Source organism: Alnus glutinosa, chromosome 5, assembly GCF_958979055.1.
Source record: "Alnus glutinosa chromosome 5, dhAlnGlut1.1, whole genome shotgun sequence".
Taxonomy (NCBI): domain Eukaryota; kingdom Viridiplantae; phylum Streptophyta; class Magnoliopsida; order Fagales; family Betulaceae; genus Alnus; species Alnus glutinosa.
In genome coordinates, this window is record NC_084890.1 from 8,872,337 (window position 1) to 8,889,715 (window position 17,379).

At 35.7% G+C, this 17,379-nt stretch overlaps 2 protein-coding genes across 3 annotated transcripts; one reads left to right on the plus strand and one right to left on the minus strand.

Annotated features, from left to right (window-relative positions):
- The first annotated feature begins 1,425 nt into the window (after window positions 1-1,425).
- LOC133869437 (putative E3 ubiquitin-protein ligase RING1a) lies at window positions 1,426-8,235 on the plus strand. Of its 2 annotated transcripts, XM_062306427.1 has the most exons (10): window positions 1,426-1,723; window positions 1,865-1,910; window positions 4,515-4,573; window positions 5,462-5,543; window positions 5,854-5,974; window positions 6,070-6,111; window positions 6,586-7,089; window positions 7,345-7,452; window positions 7,561-7,770; window positions 7,925-8,235. In XM_062306427.1, exons 1-10 carry the CDS (start codon window positions 1,630-1,632, stop codon window positions 7,979-7,981), a joined length of 1,323 nt encoding a protein of 440 aa, XP_062162411.1. In that variant the 5' UTR covers window positions 1,426-1,629; the 3' UTR covers window positions 7,982-8,235. The 2 variants fall into 2 exon arrangements, with proteins under 2 accessions (XP_062162411.1, XP_062162412.1); XM_062306428.1 differs by lacking the exon at window positions 6,070-6,111.
- A 3,240-nt stretch (window positions 8,236-11,475) lies between these two features.
- On the minus strand, window positions 11,476-12,817 carry LOC133867834 (auxin-repressed 12.5 kDa protein-like). Its single transcript, XM_062304597.1, has 3 exons — window positions 12,658-12,817; window positions 12,313-12,538; window positions 11,476-11,893 (listed from the first exon to the last, which is right to left on the minus strand). Exons 1-3 carry the CDS (start codon window positions 12,761-12,763, stop codon window positions 11,857-11,859), a joined length of 369 nt encoding a protein of 122 aa, XP_062160581.1. The 5' UTR covers window positions 12,764-12,817; the 3' UTR covers window positions 11,476-11,856.
- Window positions 12,818-17,379: the final 4,562 nt, after the last annotated feature.

A 17,379-nucleotide genomic window follows, 5' to 3' on the forward strand; every position in this document is an offset into this window, starting at 1 on the left:
AAATACATAAAAACTAAGGGTGGCCAAATTTAAAAGCTAAAAGAAAAACTATTTTTTTTTTCATTTTTTAATTAAAATTTTTGTTTTTTTTAAAGAACTTAAAATTTTCGTTTTTTTGAAGAAAATAAAAATAATTTTTTTTTTGTTTTTTATAAATTTTCTTTAAAAAAAAATTAATTTTTCTTTTGAATTTATATAGATATTTTTGTTTTATTGAAAATATTTTATGGTCATTTTTGTCTTTTTGCTAGCCTTAAGAAAATATTGACAACGTTTTGGTAGTCTGGATGACATTGTTCCAATTGAAAGTTTGGGGGACATTGTCAATTGGGTAATTGGTATGATATATTAACTAAATTAAAAAAAATTAGGGCACATAGCACAACAGTAGTAGATTTAGGGGTGTAAAAATATAATTTTCAAAAAAAGAAAAGAATAGAAGAGGCAGAAAGAAGGTGCCAGAATCCAAAGTGACAGAAACGTTACACGTGTACTCTCTCCATTGCAAATATCGGCACACTGACAGAAAGTGATCCCAAAAGCACACGTTACCCGCCGGCCAGCCAGGCGGCCAATGTCATAAATTGACCAGAGAAGAAAAAAATTAGCCATATACCACAAACAGACTAAGGACATCCAAATCTTGTGCCTGTTTCTGCGCACAAATAAACCATCAAAAATATCACTCGGTGGTAAAGAAAGTGAGTTTGAATTTTGCAATGAAAATCAGTTTTTACTGATTAGTGTTAGTCATTTTTGGGTCTCATTGATGTTTTGCTGGGATTGGGCCAGACTATGACTTAATTGGTCTTCAAGGAATGCCTGCGGTTCCTTGACGTTTAGGCTACACTTAGAGCAATTTTCAACAAGTAAGTGCTACCATGATAACGTTAAGGTAAAGTAGTCACAGTTAATCCCTCTTCTTACCTTTTTTGAATAAGGAAAAAAAGAAAAAGCATCCAAAATATTTACCAACACAAATCACAGTCATTTTTTGCTTTTAAAAGCATTTTTTTTTTCTTTTTAGTTTTGTTACCGAGCATTAAAGCATTATATATATTAAAAAGTAATGCTATTTAATATATTATTCTACTGTTATTATATAATTGAAATGACGTAAAAATAAAAATTAATCATTATTTTTTTATTTACATAAATGTTGATTTAATAATTAATTTTTACTGTCGTACCATTAAATGTACGGTAATTACACACTATTCATCTGCTGTCCATATTTTTATATATTATATATATATATATATAATATAATATAATATTATATGTGTTTCTCAAACAACTAATTGTACCAAAATACCAAGAAAAAAAGAAAGAAAGAAACGTGTCGGTCAACGAAGTAGGCATTATAATAACGATAATATCTGATATTACATTACAAATAGTGTTTGTCAAGGAGAAATAAATATGGGTAACTCCACGAGCTTCGCAGCCTCTCTACCCGTCCGCCTCTCTCTCTGAAAGGTCAAGTCCTCCAAAGCCACACTACGCCACCTTCATATCTCCCTCTCTCTCGATTGCTCTCTAACCACACAGCAACCACCAATTCCATAAGCGTAGACATACGCAAAGCTTTTTTGGGTTATTGCTTGGATTTAGCTTGGAACAAAAGCAATGCCGGCGCAGAAGCGAGGTCAGGATGCGGCAGAGGATGATCCTGTGCAAGACACCCAGAGCAACAACCATGAGCACCTGGAGGACGCGGAGGGTACGTCGGTTACTTTAGCTTCCCCCAAAATAAACCTCACGAAGATTTTCACGACCAAAGGAGATAGCTTTGCTTTCGCGCACATTTTGTTTCGAGATTTGGATTGCTTGTTTTGCTTGACTTTGTTCTTTCTTTTGTCAGAATCTGATCGAAGCCCTTCGTCGAGTTACGGGGACAACAAGGACGAGTGCGTTCTCTCTTCTTTGTGCTCATCGTTCTGATAGACTTTTTTTTTTTTTTTTTCGTTTCTTCGTTGGTGTGAGTGTGTGTGTGAGTTATAGAGCTTCTTGTTGGGTGAATGCGGGGTTCGATCTGGGATCTGCGTGCTTTGTATGGCGGCACTGCTTCGTCGTTGTATTCTACATGTATTTTCTCAGGGAAGTGCGACATGGGTGTGTGGTGAATGATAATTTTGAGTGAGTTTGAATGGTTATCGTTATGTTTTGTGGTTATTCTGAGATGGGTATTGCTCTGGTATTGTCGACACGGCCGCGTCGAGTTCGACCAAGGTTGGTGGAGTTCGGGTTTGGGTCATTTTTATGCTACGAAGAGCAAGAAAACGGATGCCTGGTTCGTGGTGATTTTGACCCGAATTGGTATACATGCATGAGAGTTGGTTGCATGGTAGCCTCTGACAGTTTGGTATTGGGATTTTGCCTCTGTGAAAAAATTTGCATGGGGTTGCTGATCAGGGATCTTGTACTCGCATCGTGGTGTTGATTGCGTTTATACATGCATTTAATCTGAGCATGGTCCTTGTAGATTGCTGGAGAAGTTGGTTCAAATGGCCGCCTTATAATTGATCGAGGACCTCCAGTACCGGTTTTGTCAGTGAATTTAGGTGATGCAATTTTCGTGGGCTAAGAAGGCGGGTTAATTGTTTTCACTCTGGGGTGCTGATTATTATGTTTACTTTTCAATTACCAATTCTTGGAACCATGGTGCTTTTTGTTTATGTGAGCTTCCAAATCTTGGAACCATGGTGCTTTATGTTTATATGAGCTGCCATTTCGCTGTCATCTGCCATGTGTTAGTGTATACTTGGATTGTTGTTCTGACCATGAATTTGATTCCTCTGAAATCCCAGTTTGGGCTAAGTGAATCTCTTACATTTAAATTGTAACAGTTTGATAGAGATGCATTACTTAACCATCTTGTACAGTGAATTGATAGGCCATAAAAAATGCAACTACCTTTCATGGCTTCTTTCATGACTCAAGAGCTTGTTTCAATTTAAAAAAGAAAAACGTACATTGATTGATATGACTGCATATACCTGGTTGATATTATATAAAATTATGAGACACCAAATCATTTTGTTAACAATATCTTGATTACTCTTCTACATCTTAGGCTATCACAACATATTAATTTGAAATGTAGAATAATTATAGCATGCAGAGTCTTGCTCTCTGGGTGTCTATGCTAGACCTACATGTTCATGGTTTTGCTAGAAAGTATGAGTCACATGTTTCTCTCAGTAAACTCAAATCTGTAATGGTGCCATATTGTCTTAGAATCTCGTTAGAAATTAACATTTTCTTAGTCAGTTGCCTTTTAACATAGTAATTAAGATGGTATTGTACACTGTAGGATGACTGCTGCCCTCTTCTAGCTTCTGCCATTTCTTTTTTTTACATTTATTTTGTTCAATTTACACATCATGCGAGATTGCTACTACTTTTGGAATGTTGTGCATTGGCTTCAGAATCTGAAAAAATAACACCAAGCTGCTATTTTAAGTATACATGGCTGTACTGATTGGGTGTATTAAAAAGCATAAGTCAACATTGGTTGCTTAATTTGTTAGCGTCTAGGTCAGCTACATGTTTGAGCCAGAGGGACGTTTGGAGCACGAATGTTCTATATGTGTGGGAAACACCCATGCTTGCTACTGTGGTTCGGATTGGCATTTCAGGAAATCCGTTTCTCGAAATTCCATTTTGACAAAGGACTTTGACTTTCTTAAATAGGTTTTCTGAAAGCTATGATATTTGCGTTATGCTCAATGTGTTATCCTAACATATTTTAAAATGCTTCAGTTAGACTTTAAGGGTCATATTACGGTATTACCTCTCAAATCTCTTGTTTACACAAAGCTATTAGCCTGCTTCATTGTCATAGAACCTTACTCAACATCTATTCCTTGCTTAAAAAAAAAAATTCGTGCAAGTATGCGAGAAATTGCTTCAATATGAAGCATTTCAATATTGTACCAATAATGACATTAACATTCTTGGTTTGAACAGGAAATTGTATATATCAAATTGCAAGCTGAATCACATAATTGAGATGATTTTGGACAGAGTTAGTGGAAAGCAGCAATCTATCCTTTTTTGTTAAGTTAATTTTATAAATGTAATGATGTGTGATAATGATACGACATCCATTTGCATTTTGAAATGTCTGACCACGACTGCAATCTCACACATTGCAGCACCTTGTTATGGTACTTATTTTTGTCTTTCTTGTGGCTTATATATGATACTTAACAACGTATTTTATGCATTTAAGAAAATCTAGCATAGTCAGATTTAATAAAGAAATGCAACTATAGAAGAGTTTGGTCCTTTTTTTTTTAGTCACTTAGGGTGGTTGCAGGTGGGGTTAACCCAAAGGTCAACATTCTCTTTCTGCGGAGTTTCAGATCAATCTATTAGAATTGTTATCATTTATGCAGCTGCTATTAAGTTTTATAAAACTTGCTTGTGTATGAAATGCATATGAAAGGCAACCTATCTATCAATTAAGGGTAGAAAATAACATTCCTTGATTTGCTGTTTGTTTGCAGATTTGTTGCAGTGAAACTGTCAGATATTCGTAAGGAAGTACAATGTCCAATCTGTCTAGGTATAATTTTGTGATTTTTTGTTAGATATAAGAAACAGTTTCTTCCAGCTGATTCTCAATTGCAGAAGTGCATAATGATTTGTTTCTGTTATATGTCCCAGGGGAAAAATTTATATTTTGGGTTCCAAGACTTGCATTACTTTTTTGAGTAAGGATGCTCCATGTATGATCATGTGGATGAACATCATATATGCTTGGTTATATGATGGATATAGGTGGATATGTCCGATTTAGTATTAAATAAACACAGGTAGAAGCGTTTGGCATAGTATTAAATAAATATAGGTTGATGTGTCTGGCATAGTATTGAAGAATTCAGAATATTACTATTTCTGAATTTCCATCATTTTGGACCTTTTTTCCTTACAAAAGTGACACTAATTTGCTTCTAGTGTTGTACACCCCTTCCATTACATCAATATGCTGTTTTTGATGGTTTATAAGAACCACATAACATATGAATTTGACCATTTAAAACATTCGGGCAAGGCCTAATAATCAGGTAATTGATATTTAATAGAACCAACCATGTGGGTATGATTGGCTTCAATCTAATATATCCCTTTAGAGTACCTTCCATGCTAGGTGTAGGCATATGGAGACTACTCTGTCCTCTGTATGATTTCCATGCCAGAGTCCTTCACTAGAAAATACATTTATGTGGTTATCTGCATTGTTAATGACTAGATTTTGCTCTAGATGCTTGAGAAGCAACCTCTTCGCCTATGTAAATCTCAAGGAAATCAGTGTATGAAATTCACATGCATGTGTTTTAGTCTTTTTCACTTGTGTGACTGTGTCTTGTGTTCTAGATCCTTTTACTTCTTCAGACATATCAAATATTGCATGAAAATGAAAGCATCAATTTCCCTATTTTCTTATGTACAGGGATCATTAGGAAAACTAGAACAGTAATGGAATGCCTGCATCGCTTCTGCAGGGAATGCATCGACAAATCTATGCGGCTGGGGTATGTCATCTGACTCTCTTGTCTATATTTGATTTATCAGAACATTTGGATCAAATGTCCATCTCCAGTGTTGGTTTGGATGATCTTGTAAGTTTATTTAAAAAAATTTGAAGTATATGCCAAAAGAGTAATGCTACATACCACACAAACATCCAAATGACTACTAGACATAGCCACATTAGCTTTGTATGTTTGTGTAGTATGTAGCATTACTCAATCCATTTTTTTTTTTTTAATAAAAGAATTTAATCGGGAATTTTTTATTCACTAGATATTTCGATTACTTAAAAAAAAAAAAAATTCACTATAGGAACAATGAATGCCCTGCCTGCCGGACACATTGTGCTAGTCGTCGCTCCTTGAGAGATGATCCAAACTATGATGCCTTAATTGCAGCCTTGTATCCAGATATTGACAAGTATGAGGAAGAGGTATATGTTGGCCGATAAGTTGCAACTCATACTAGTATTTGATTTACTGTCTCATTTTCTAATGTCTAGCACATATTATTGTGCATCTGCCCTAGGAATTGGCTTTCCATGAAGAGGAAAGGGCTCGCAATAAGCAGGTAAACTTTACGAAGTTTAGCTATGAAGCCTTCTGCCCAACTACACACATTCTTTTGTTTTGACATTCGTAAGTTCATTTATTTTTGTTTGTTGGGTCACATCTTCAGTGTCCCACAACAGTTTATTAAGGAAGTCTGTTTGACATCAAAAGAAAGCAGGGGGGGAAGTCTTGTTTGTATTTCTCATAAAATCACGGCATTCCTGTGATTGAAACCACAGGAACTGAAAATTCCTAAACTCTAGATGATAAATGCCTTTATTTTTGTAGGTGAGTACCTAACTTACACGTTTCTATTATTTGAAATAGTACAGTGCCTTGTGATAGAGTAGTATAATGGCCGGAAAGTCATTGATTTTGAGCAATCAAGTATTGAGCTTCCTCTTCAAATTGTTCACCAGCAGAACCTTTAGATGTCTAGTGTTTTTACTTATTCATTGCAGCAAGGCTGTAATATTTAGCTTTATTTGGATAGATACAAGCTTCCATTGCCCAAACTCTTCAACGGCAAGCAGAAGCTCTGGGTAAGAAGCGGTCAACAGTTAGGAGAACACGGGGCTATCGAAATTTGAGAGGAAGGAGAAACTATCGAAATGCTGCTGAAAGTCCAGGATCCGATGACAACGAGGATGCGAATGGTAATGATGGAGGCAAAGATTCGTCTTCTGCTGATGAGCACACAGAAGTCAGACCCAAGAGAACGAAAAGATGGGGAGGAGCTCGATTTTCTCAGCCTTCTCCAGCAGCTACTGATGTAGATGGAGGTGGTGATGAAAATGATACTGAAATAAATCGAGAACCCATGGGTGCATCTGCTGGACTTGTTGGCAGCTCAGAAAGGCTTGCTTGGGGCAAAAATGGCATGCGGAGTCACACACGGTATAGCAGTATGAGTGGTGGAAATGGTAAGAATGCTCGGAACAGCCGCCTCTCAAAATTAGCTGATTATCTGCGGAACTTAGAGGAAAAGGATGATAAGGTAAAGTACATTTTGGGTGATGAACTTGGGACTCAGCTGTAATGAGGAACTGTGAATTCCATTTGTGGCTTTGAAGTGGCACAAACTGTTGAATATACTGAAGAGTCACAATTAGTTCACAGCCCTTTTACGATGACTGATATCATCATTTTATTTTATATTTTTTGGTTTTTGGTGGCAGGGTGAATAATATATGCTTCTAGCTCCCAGTTACACTAAATTTATTGGAAAATAATAGTTTCCTTGTTATTTCAGTTGACTATCAGCCTCATGCTTGTTTCTTTCAATGAACAAAGTATCCCAAGTTTGGAGAGGCCCTACCTTTGCTGCAGGTCCACCCTGTCAGTTAGACAACTGCGCCAGGTGTTATTCCTCAGTCCTATACTCTGTTTTTCATCTAATTGCAGTTCATCACATTGTAAAAGCTTCAATCACCACTACTGGAAGTGGTTCTCATGCCTGTTAATACAGTATGTAGCTGTCCAGACTGCATTGGAAGATGATGAAGTTGTATTATACTTGGTAAAAGAATTACATTCCAAAATCGACCTTTCAACCTCTTCAAGTTCTCCACTGTCCAAGTCCAATGTAATTGATCCGGACAAAGATAAGTTGCGAGTCCTAGGGGAGGAGGAAACTCTGGCAGGACTTATGACAGACAACCTTATTCATGGATATTTGGTAATCATTTCTTCTAGAATTGCATTAATATATTATACACGTAAAAATATACAAAACACACGGTTTTAGTTTTATTTACAGTTGTTAATGCATATCTTCTGGCTTGTAGTTGGAACACTAGCTTGATCCTTTTGTTTTGATTGTGATCTTTCAGCTTCTGGCATACACAAGGAAGTCGTGGAACTCAAATTTTGTGACGGGTTTGTCATGAAGAACAAGCTTTCTCATCTTTCGTTTATCAAAGTGTGGTATATAGTTATACTGAGAATGGAGTCTCTGCTAATAGATAGTTTCAATGCTCTAGGCTATTTTATATTAGGACCAAATCAAAGCTTTCCCAGGTTGGAAAGTACACAGAAAATGAATATATTAGAATCAGGAAGGTTGTTGTCACACTAAAAGGTTCGTTACCACTTTCTACAAGCATCCATAGATTTATCTAGCCGTCACTATATTCCCTTGAAAGTGTAGTGCATGCTTATATTGTTCTTTCTACTGCTGTTTAATGAGCTCAAATCAACAAAAAAAGAGCTTTTATATCATATGGGGGCTGGTTTCATGGAAATCGTGGATATTGAAATGCCTATCTCTCTTTTAAATTATGTCTATAGAAAGATTTCTATGAAACACAAACACTTACATGGGACATTCATGCAGCAGATAAAAACTTGTGTATTGATACTGGTGATTTGATGCACATGGTCTGATTAGATGACAAGAGTGACCATGTACGTTGTACCCCGTATGATTTAATATTGAATTTTTTTTTCCTTTTTTTTTTTTTAAGACGTGGATCAGATTTCGAACTTAAAGACCATTAAAAGTTGAGAAACGATAGATACTATACAACCATCTCATCCCCATTCCATTGGTTTGAATAATCTTCGTTTTTGTTTTTGTTTTTGTTTTTTTTTTTTTTTTTTTAAAATTAAAATTCCAAGGCTAATGGGGTATTGCTATATCAGCCCAATAAGATAAGAGTGTAGTATTTAACATTATTCGAATGCTCTATTTGTTTGGGTGTAAAATATTTTTCGGTATTTGGTGCAACAAAAAATGATAGTCAACATAAATTATTTTCAGTTTGACCGTTAAAACTTCTTTAATTTTTGAAAAACGACTTACAGTTTTGAAAACTTTAAATTGTTTTTTAGATTTAAACTCATCATTCTTGTATGCACGTTTGTAGGAATTCTTCACTGTTGGGCATTGGAGTTTGATGGTAGCTCGAATCTACCGCTTAAGGTCCCGAATTTTGGTATCCGATTGTTGGATTCCGGCGCCGGTTGCTAGATTCTGGCGATGGTCGCAGAAATCATTTTTTCTGAAAAATTGATTTTGTTGAAATTTGTTTTCAATGGAAAATATTTTACGTCAAAGCAAACGGAGCATTAAAGGTTTTCATTTTTTTAACAAAGGAATGCTACTAGCCATACTTTTTTTACACTATCCAACTCGGATGACGTGGTAGTGCTAATTAGCTTATGATAAGTGACGGAGGGAAGGGGCGGTAGGGGCCATGCCCCCCCCCCCCCCCACCAAATTTCTGGATTTTTTTTTTTTTTTTTTTTTTTTGCACTTTTAAACGTGTTGAGACTATGTGAGGTGAAACACAATTTTGCCTTCGAGCCTTCACCAACTCGACGCTAGCTACGTCACTGTTATAATCTCAAAATTAATCTCTGTAGCAAACGAGACTCTAACTCATGCTTAAACAATAAGCAAGCTTTTAAGATGGAAAAAAATTTAAGGTAAAAAAAAATTTAAATTATAAGGGGTTTTTTTGCCTATTGGCCATAACAAGAAATATTTTTTTGGCTCCTAGGCCCATTCCCTTTTATCATCACTTCAACTGGTTTCATCTTATTTGGAACAATAGCTTCATTATCAAAACTTTTTCCTTCAATATTTCACGGGTGGCAATGGAAATGTTTGAGAATGATAACAATAGAAAGAGCTTTACAAATTTGAAGAGGTTTTGTTCCAAGTAAATTAAAGGGGTTTAATAAAGCAGTGCATTGGAAGAAGACACGTGTGGACTCGAAGAGTCATATGTCTAACAAATCTCGATTTCCTAAGAATGCGTGACAAAGATAATGTAAAATGGAAATTCATTTCAATATAACTAGATGGCATTAGAAAAGTCTAGAAGATATGCATTTAATTTGTTTTGTGTTGCGTTTAGCAGAATGTGTTTTGTATAGAATATAGTGTGTTTTGCATAACAGTATGTTAGTGGGCTACTGTGTTAGTTAAAATTGGTTGTTCTAACAAAAGGAGTAAGATAATGTTAATTTCAAAAACCATGTCATCCAGGTAAAGCCTTGCAAGAACGTCAAGAAGTACACAATTCATCAAGCTGAAATTTCTCAATTTCAATACAGAAACTGAGAGCTTATTTTTTATTTTTTATTTTCTGAATCTTTGGACAACGGGTTTCTTTACTTTTTTTTTTTCCCAAAAACTTTCTTTTCAATTTTGCTTATTGATTTTTAATTTGAAGGGAATAATAAAAATATAAAATTTGGGTTATGTTTAATTTACTTAAAATTTAGCTTTATATACTTTAATCCCTACTTAAAAAAAAAAAAAAAAAAAATTGGCCCCCTCCCATTAAAATGTCTCTCCGTCCCTGCTTATGATTATTTATTTTTTTCTTTTTTAAAAGCTTGATTGGTACTTCCATGTTGCCAAAGAGATGGTAGTGAAATAAAAGTGTGATTTGTAGCATTACTCGTTTGACAAAAAGATATGTTAGCTGCAACAATTTTGCACAACAATAATGATGTGTCCAACATTTTTATTTTAAAAAAAATGTTGGACACATTAGTATTGTTGTGCAAATAACATCTATCTTTTATCTTTTGACAAAGGAAAATGCTATTTGCACTTCGTGCACAATAAGGGTACAAGGGGCCCACCCCATGTGAGAGAGTATTGTACCCCTGTTATGCATATGCACTTGAAGTGCAAATAACAAGCCCCTTTGACAAATGATAAATAAAAATAAAAAACATCTTTCTTTGCCTTACTAATAGTCACAAATCTCATGCATTTTATAAATCCTTAGAAACCTTCCTCCTACAAATTTAATACCCCTTAAAAAAGTACCACGTGGTCCACTTACAATCAAGACCCAATAAAATTTTCACCATACGGCCGTTGGGGGGGTCCAAGATTTACCCCCATTGAATAAGATTTTGTGATCAACAACGGAGATATTTTAAAGCCTCTATCTAAATCCTTATCCTGAGTTTAACAGTTCTCATTGAAAGTGCTAAGAACAAGGTCACATTAAAGTAGGTAAACATCATATTTCTAGTATTTTTTTAATCCATTTTGGTACCCTTTCTTATCTAATCGACGTTGATGTTGTGCATAATAGAGATATTGGTTCAATCTAATCTTAAAAACACGACAGGACCCATCCATGCCCCCCATAATCTTCTTGACTTTTTCTTTACATTTGTGATTGGTCCCTCCTTGGTCCTTATCTATCCATTCCATCTGGGTCCCTTGCCCCCTGTATCCTTGTTGAAAAATTCTTAGAATACTACAAACAATATATTTTTATTTAATTATTTAATGAAATTTGATTATTTAATTACTGGTTTCACGTGATCCGGTAAGATCGAAATTTGAGATTATCCATTCCTTAAAAGGTGATTAATGTGATAAACCCACACAATTTATGTACGAAATTAATTACAAAAGAGAGAGCCCGTTTATAGAATCATAGACGTCCCAACTTCGAATACATTCCACTGATCAATAAAAGAGCTCCAAGAAAAGAACCAAGAAAGAACGCACAAATACCATTTATTTTACTAACAACAACAACGTAGCTTATGATCACCGCCGTCTACGGCAGATCTGACTTGCAAAGATCAACGACGGTGCCATCGCCATCGTTCCCACTCCCAGACCTTAGCAACTCACACAACCACACTAGTCAGCCCAGATAGCAAGCCTAGTTAGGACACGTAGTCACAGTACCATAAAAAACGACACGCCGGTGGAAAAGGCAAAGAAAAACGCTATTTACATGATCATCAAACCCTCCGTAATCGTCGGCCGGCCACCTCATCAGCGATGCTTGCTTCGCGTCTCGCCACTGTAGAGCCTGCGATCACGTACAACCCACTTCATCTTAGTACAAATCAAATCAAGCAAAAATTCCTTCTTTCACATTTACTTTAAATCATCTATGATTTTTTCGAAATTCAACTTGGACGGTAAAAGAATTCATCCCGAAATTCTCTGTTCAACAGAGAGTCTCGTTAGATCCGGCAGCGGAGAAGAGAACCCACTAATTATGTGCATGTACACCGCGCGTACGCGTGTGCGCACTCAGAAAAATGAACCTCACGCGCAGCCACAAAAGCGCGTGCGGAATATAGTATCAAACTTGTCCTCAATAATGAAAGAGATTCTGAAAACAGACAATTATTCCAAATAATCTCACTGAAAGAGCGTTGGGTCACGCGCTGCAAGTGCAACCTACTCTAGCATGCAAAAACGCTTGGAATATTTTGTACGTACCAGTCGTAGACAGTGGGAGAGTTAGGCTCTGGCTTGTCAAAGATCTGATGAGCACCTAGTCTCTTTGTGGCAAGGTTGCTACCGGGGTTGAACACGCTCCTCCACACGTTATCCTTACGCGCCGCCACTGGTGTTGTCGGCGTTATAGGTGTCGAAGGTGTCCCTGGGCTCGCCGGCATCGTCATCGACCTCTGTAACTTGCTTCCCTCTCCTTCCACATCTAACACTGCGCACAAACCACCCACATATATAAGTACTACACCATGCATAAGCAAATTTGATGATAGATAGACATGAAAGTATCTTTGCTATTATATATTTATATATATATATATATATATACACCTTGGACGTTCAAGGGCTTGGCGGAGATCTTCCTGAGCTTACCAAGGCCACGCTCAGGTTGAGGTCCGGCCACGACATCGTCCCAAAGCTTCTCTAGCAGAACCATCTTTGCTCTCTCTTTGTTCGTAATGGATCTCTGCTGGATTATATAGAGATCTGGGTGCTTTAAATATCTGTGTGCTGCCTAATTTAGGCTTGATATTTCCAGACTTTTCCTTTTACTATTTCCAAGAGTGTTATAGTATATTAAAAGTTCAAGAATTTGAAATACAGTTTATCACTTAGTCATAGATAAATATTATTATTTAGTTATAATTAAAATTTATTGATATTATTTAGTTCTTTTATAAATAAGAATTTGTTATATTATAAACTTTATTTAAAGAAATAAGAGTAAAATATTGTTCTTTAAACTTTATTATGTAAACATAAATTATATAATTTTTTTATTTCTCTTTATATTTCGCATTGTGTTATTTTTCATCAAATTATATTATTTAATTGCCACAATTGAGAAGTTAAACGTATAAGAATCATTCCTCAAAATTAAGGTGTGTTTGGTAAAATCTATTGGGTTAATTTTTTTGAGTAATAATCAAAAGTGATCGACGTGATATAAAATAGAAATAATTTATATAAAAAAATAAATAAAAAAATATATATATATATATATTTTAGTAAATTTTTTTATTTGAATATTAATAAAAAACTATTAACATAATAAAAAAAATAAAAAATAAAAATAAAATAAGAGAATTTGTGACATGTTACCAAACATACCCTAAAATGTGTCGCTGGAGATGGGAAAAATGTGAGTGGGAATAGACTATTATAGAGCGTTGGGATGGATAAGAATAAAGACTTGGCTACGCGGGGCCCGCAAAATAATATCTCTTTGTGGATGAGATGGGAGACTGGGAGTAGGTTGGTGGCTGCTTTACAAGTGTAGTGTACCCTCTTTGTAATTAGACAATTCTTGTCCTATTCCTCAGAGCAACGTGGGGTCCATGGGCCCATTGCTCCCATGAATGATGGTGTGGTGGGACATGTGGTTTGGATGTGAGATGTTGGACCCCACACCTAATTATTGAAATAATGTAATGCACAATATAAAGCGAAATATAAAATAAATACAAAGATTATACGAATAAATTTTAACTACGATAAGATAATAATCATTAATTTATTTTTGCATATTTCTTGTACATCTTTTGTACATAATTCTTTTAAATCAATAGTTGAATTTGTATAGAATCTACAAGAATCATCATGTAGATTCTACCTATCCAATGCTTGATTTAGAAAAGTGATGTATAAGAAATATATATTATATGTAACATGTCTCAACTGGATTGCAGTGTTTAATTGTGATTAAATAATAATATTTAATTGTAGTTAGGTCATAGTCTTCAATTATGAATAAATGATAATCTTTATCTATAACTTAAATTTTTGAATTTATGATATACTAACACTTATTAGGTGATTTTGTTTATGAGTCTAACTATGATTAAAAAATTTTAATGGAGTAATTAGTGCACTACTGCTTGCTTACCGATTAAAGGTGGTGATTTTGAGTTGGTGTGAGTCTGACAAAAGTGGGATTCCAGGAGAAGGATCTAGACATGGCTAGGACAATGAGGATATTATCGTGATTTTGCTGGGGATTCTATGTTAAGGGTGTCTAGTTTATAAAATAAAATAAAGCAACTTTTGTTTTTTGAGAAAAAAAAAAAGACAAAAAAAGAAGATGTTTATGTGGCGTGTCTTTTAAAATATTTAGGTGATGTAAGATTTTTATCGATACTGCAATGGTAAAGTCTATAAAACCCCAAAACTAAAAAGAAAAATAATAATAAAAAAAAGTTGAAGAACCAATCATATGCCAAAAGACAAATGATGTTTGTAGTGATGATTATAACGTACTAGCAGTAACAATATTCTTCTCGCTATGTATGTTAATAGGCTTAGCATGTTCTAATGACTGTAATTAATAATGAAGGCTGATACAGTCAAAGAAGCACTTACTAATCCTTTGATAGACTAATTTTCTTCCAATGGTATTCTGTCCTCCAACAGAGTTGGGATCTCCTAAATTTAGGCTCAAGTAGTTTACTTCTAAGCAATCTTTATCCGTTTCAACATATTTATTCGTCGCATTCCAATAAAAAAAAATTAAAGACCATACTGTAATTTCAAGAAAATACATACTGCACGAGAAGTATTAAAGCTATCACATTGACAAAGACAACATCTATGACATTAAATTACATACGACTTATTGATACTACTATGAGGTCTTATTCCACTAAGGGGCCTTAGTAATTGCCTAAGTTGCTTAATTAGCGGAAGAGCCAACCTTCCCAGTCCGTGCCCGACTTGCTCAACGGTACTCGAACAACCCAAATGACCGGTCTTTAAATACCTCCAAAATAAGTGGCGTCCAAACAAGCTCTCATATGAATTGATGAGATCAGGATCCCCATGCCACCATAAAACAATGATATAGCTGATACTAAACTCCGGCAAAACGGAGGCAAAGCTAAACGTTTCATCTGCCATCAATGGTTGAGAATTGGCAAAACTCTTCCCAATTCATGCTCATTGCTCTCCATATCTTCAGTTTCTTCTTATGTTCTTGGTATGTTTTGAAGTGTAATAGGTTTGAATTGGAATACTTACTCGTGTATTTGTCTACAAGGGAGGAATATTCTTCTTATGTTCTTGGTATGTTCACGGTGCAAAGGAATCATGTTTAGAGAATGATTTAAATGGAGAACTCATGAATTTATACCAGGTTACAATTGGGATACTTATTCGTGTATTCGTCTACAAGGGAGGAATATTTCATTTTGTTGCCCATAGTTGCCTTCTAACATATCATTCTTCTTCTTCTTCTCTTCCTTTTTTTTTTTTTTTTTTTTTTTTTTTTTTTTTTTTTTGAAATTATCATTATTATTATTATTATTATTTACGGAGCCTTCTAGTATCAGAAAAAGAAATTAGCCACTGCCAAAACCCAATCCCAATCTCGCAAAAATATATATGCCCACATAGATATCAAAATAAATACAGAATTTTTAGGCAGTAAACAGGTGGTGGCCAAATTTCAACACCAGACAGCCCAAATGAATTGGAAATAGTCAGCCCAAAAGATTGGAAGTCTTTGAGCATTGGGCTCCCAGTACAGATTGCAGGCCCAGTCCAGCTAAATAGATTTTACGGGCTAAGGCCCATGTGGCACGTAATATAAAGAACCTCTCTTTTTCCGCTAAGAGTAATTTACTCTTCCACTCATTTTACACCGGCTAACATGATATGTGTAATATATAGAAAGTCGCTTAAAACGTACCACATCATTTGATATGAAACAAGCGTAAAAAGTATCATTACTCTTCGGTTAATTTGATCGATCTTGGTCTAGCCGGAGCTTTCAGAGAGCACCACCAAGATATAGCCATGTGTTTTGATGAATTTAGAATTGCAGAACCTTTTGCTCTGCCCAAGTACTCTCTCTCTCTCTACACCGATAGCAGTCCATTGATAATGATGGATACAGAACCCTTAGGAATTCCCACCCATGCATAGGAATTATGAATGACATGGACAAATAAGAGTTGAACAACACCAATCCTTCCCTAAGATTATTCCACCAGTCCTTACTTGAAGGGACCATCAAGTGATCCTCGTACCCATCAGCAACTTGAGAGCAATATTTGGAACTACATGGTAAAAACATACAGAGCTTTTTCAGCATCATCAGAATCCGCCGACTTTTGACAACAATAGATAAGAGGTTAAACATAAAATTACACAGCAATTCTTTGGTATATCCACCGAAACGAAAACAGAAACAAGGCAGTCGGAAAATTATTTTATCTTTACCGTCCAAAATTCCTATCATCCAGAAGAATGGAATGACACCAATTAGCATAGATTCTCAGCAGGATCACTCTTTTCTCTCTTTTTTCAAATAAAAAACTACTCTCATCCTAAACTTCCGGCCCCCCAAAAACTAAGCTAATTACGGCAAAAAGAACAAAAACAAACACAGCAGAACAAATATGTACATCCAAAAAGCAACATCCAGTTTTCTACATATAAAGCTTCCAGGAATCTGGCAAAAGAGTGCCACACAATCAATGGCAACCCACCTGCAAAACAAGATATCTGTGGATGTTGCAGCAGACAAGGGTTCAGCTGACTCGCTCTCCTTTGCTGGCCTCATATGCATTCAAGATCAGCAATCAAAATCACTCCTATTATCAGTACCAACCAAATCAAAGAGGATGACCCAGAATTTGAATTCAGTCATACTCGACCACACTTGACTGCCACTGATCCAATCAAATATTCCCCACCTGATCTGTTGGTCTCCAATGGTCGGAATGAATCTTGCGTCGTTACGCAGTCGTCTCGAGGCTCATTACCAACAACTCGTGGCCGCAGCAGGAGACCAGGTGACAACACAGGTGGCATGAGAGTCACGTTTAAACCAAATCACGAAGTGAAAATCCAGGCAAACAAGGAGCGCACTGCAGCAAGTTCAGGGTTTGGCCGGAAACTATTCCAGTCATTTGTCTCCCCTTGCAGCCAATGCCGTGCAATTACACCAACTACAAAAGCGCATACCGCGCCTCGAGAAAATCTTAAGTGGCATTAAACTGAGGCTCTCTCTTTTCATATGTTTTTTCAACATTTAGTTCCTTGAAAATTCATTTC

What these genes read in the sequence shown, in the direction of transcription:
- LOC133869437 (XM_062306427.1), top strand. Translation starts at nt 1,630, where the DNA reads ATGCCGGCGCAGAAGCGAGGTCAGGATGCGGCAGAGGATGATCCTGTG. An exon ending in TAGAGGAAAAGGATGATAAG is followed by an intron (nt 7,090 to 7,344) that starts GTAAAGTACATT and finishes TTGTTATTTCAG; the next exon opens with TTGACTATCAGCCTCATGCT. An exon ending in ACCTTATTCATGGATATTTG is followed by an intron (nt 7,771 to 7,924) that starts GTAATCATTTCT and finishes GTGATCTTTCAG; the next exon opens with CTTCTGGCATACACAAGGAA.
- LOC133867834 (XM_062304597.1), bottom strand. Translation starts at nt 12,763, where the DNA reads ATGGTTCTGCTAGAGAAGCTTTGGGACGATGTCGTGGCCGGACCTCAA. An exon ending in CAAGCCCTTGAACGTCCAAG is followed by an intron (nt 12,539 to 12,657) that starts GTGTATATATAT and finishes GTTTGTGCGCAG; the next exon opens with TGTTAGATGTGGAAGGAGAG. An exon ending in TCTCCCACTGTCTACGACTG is followed by an intron (nt 11,894 to 12,312) that starts GTACGTACAAAA and finishes ACGTGATCGCAG; the next exon opens with GCTCTACAGTGGCGAGACGC.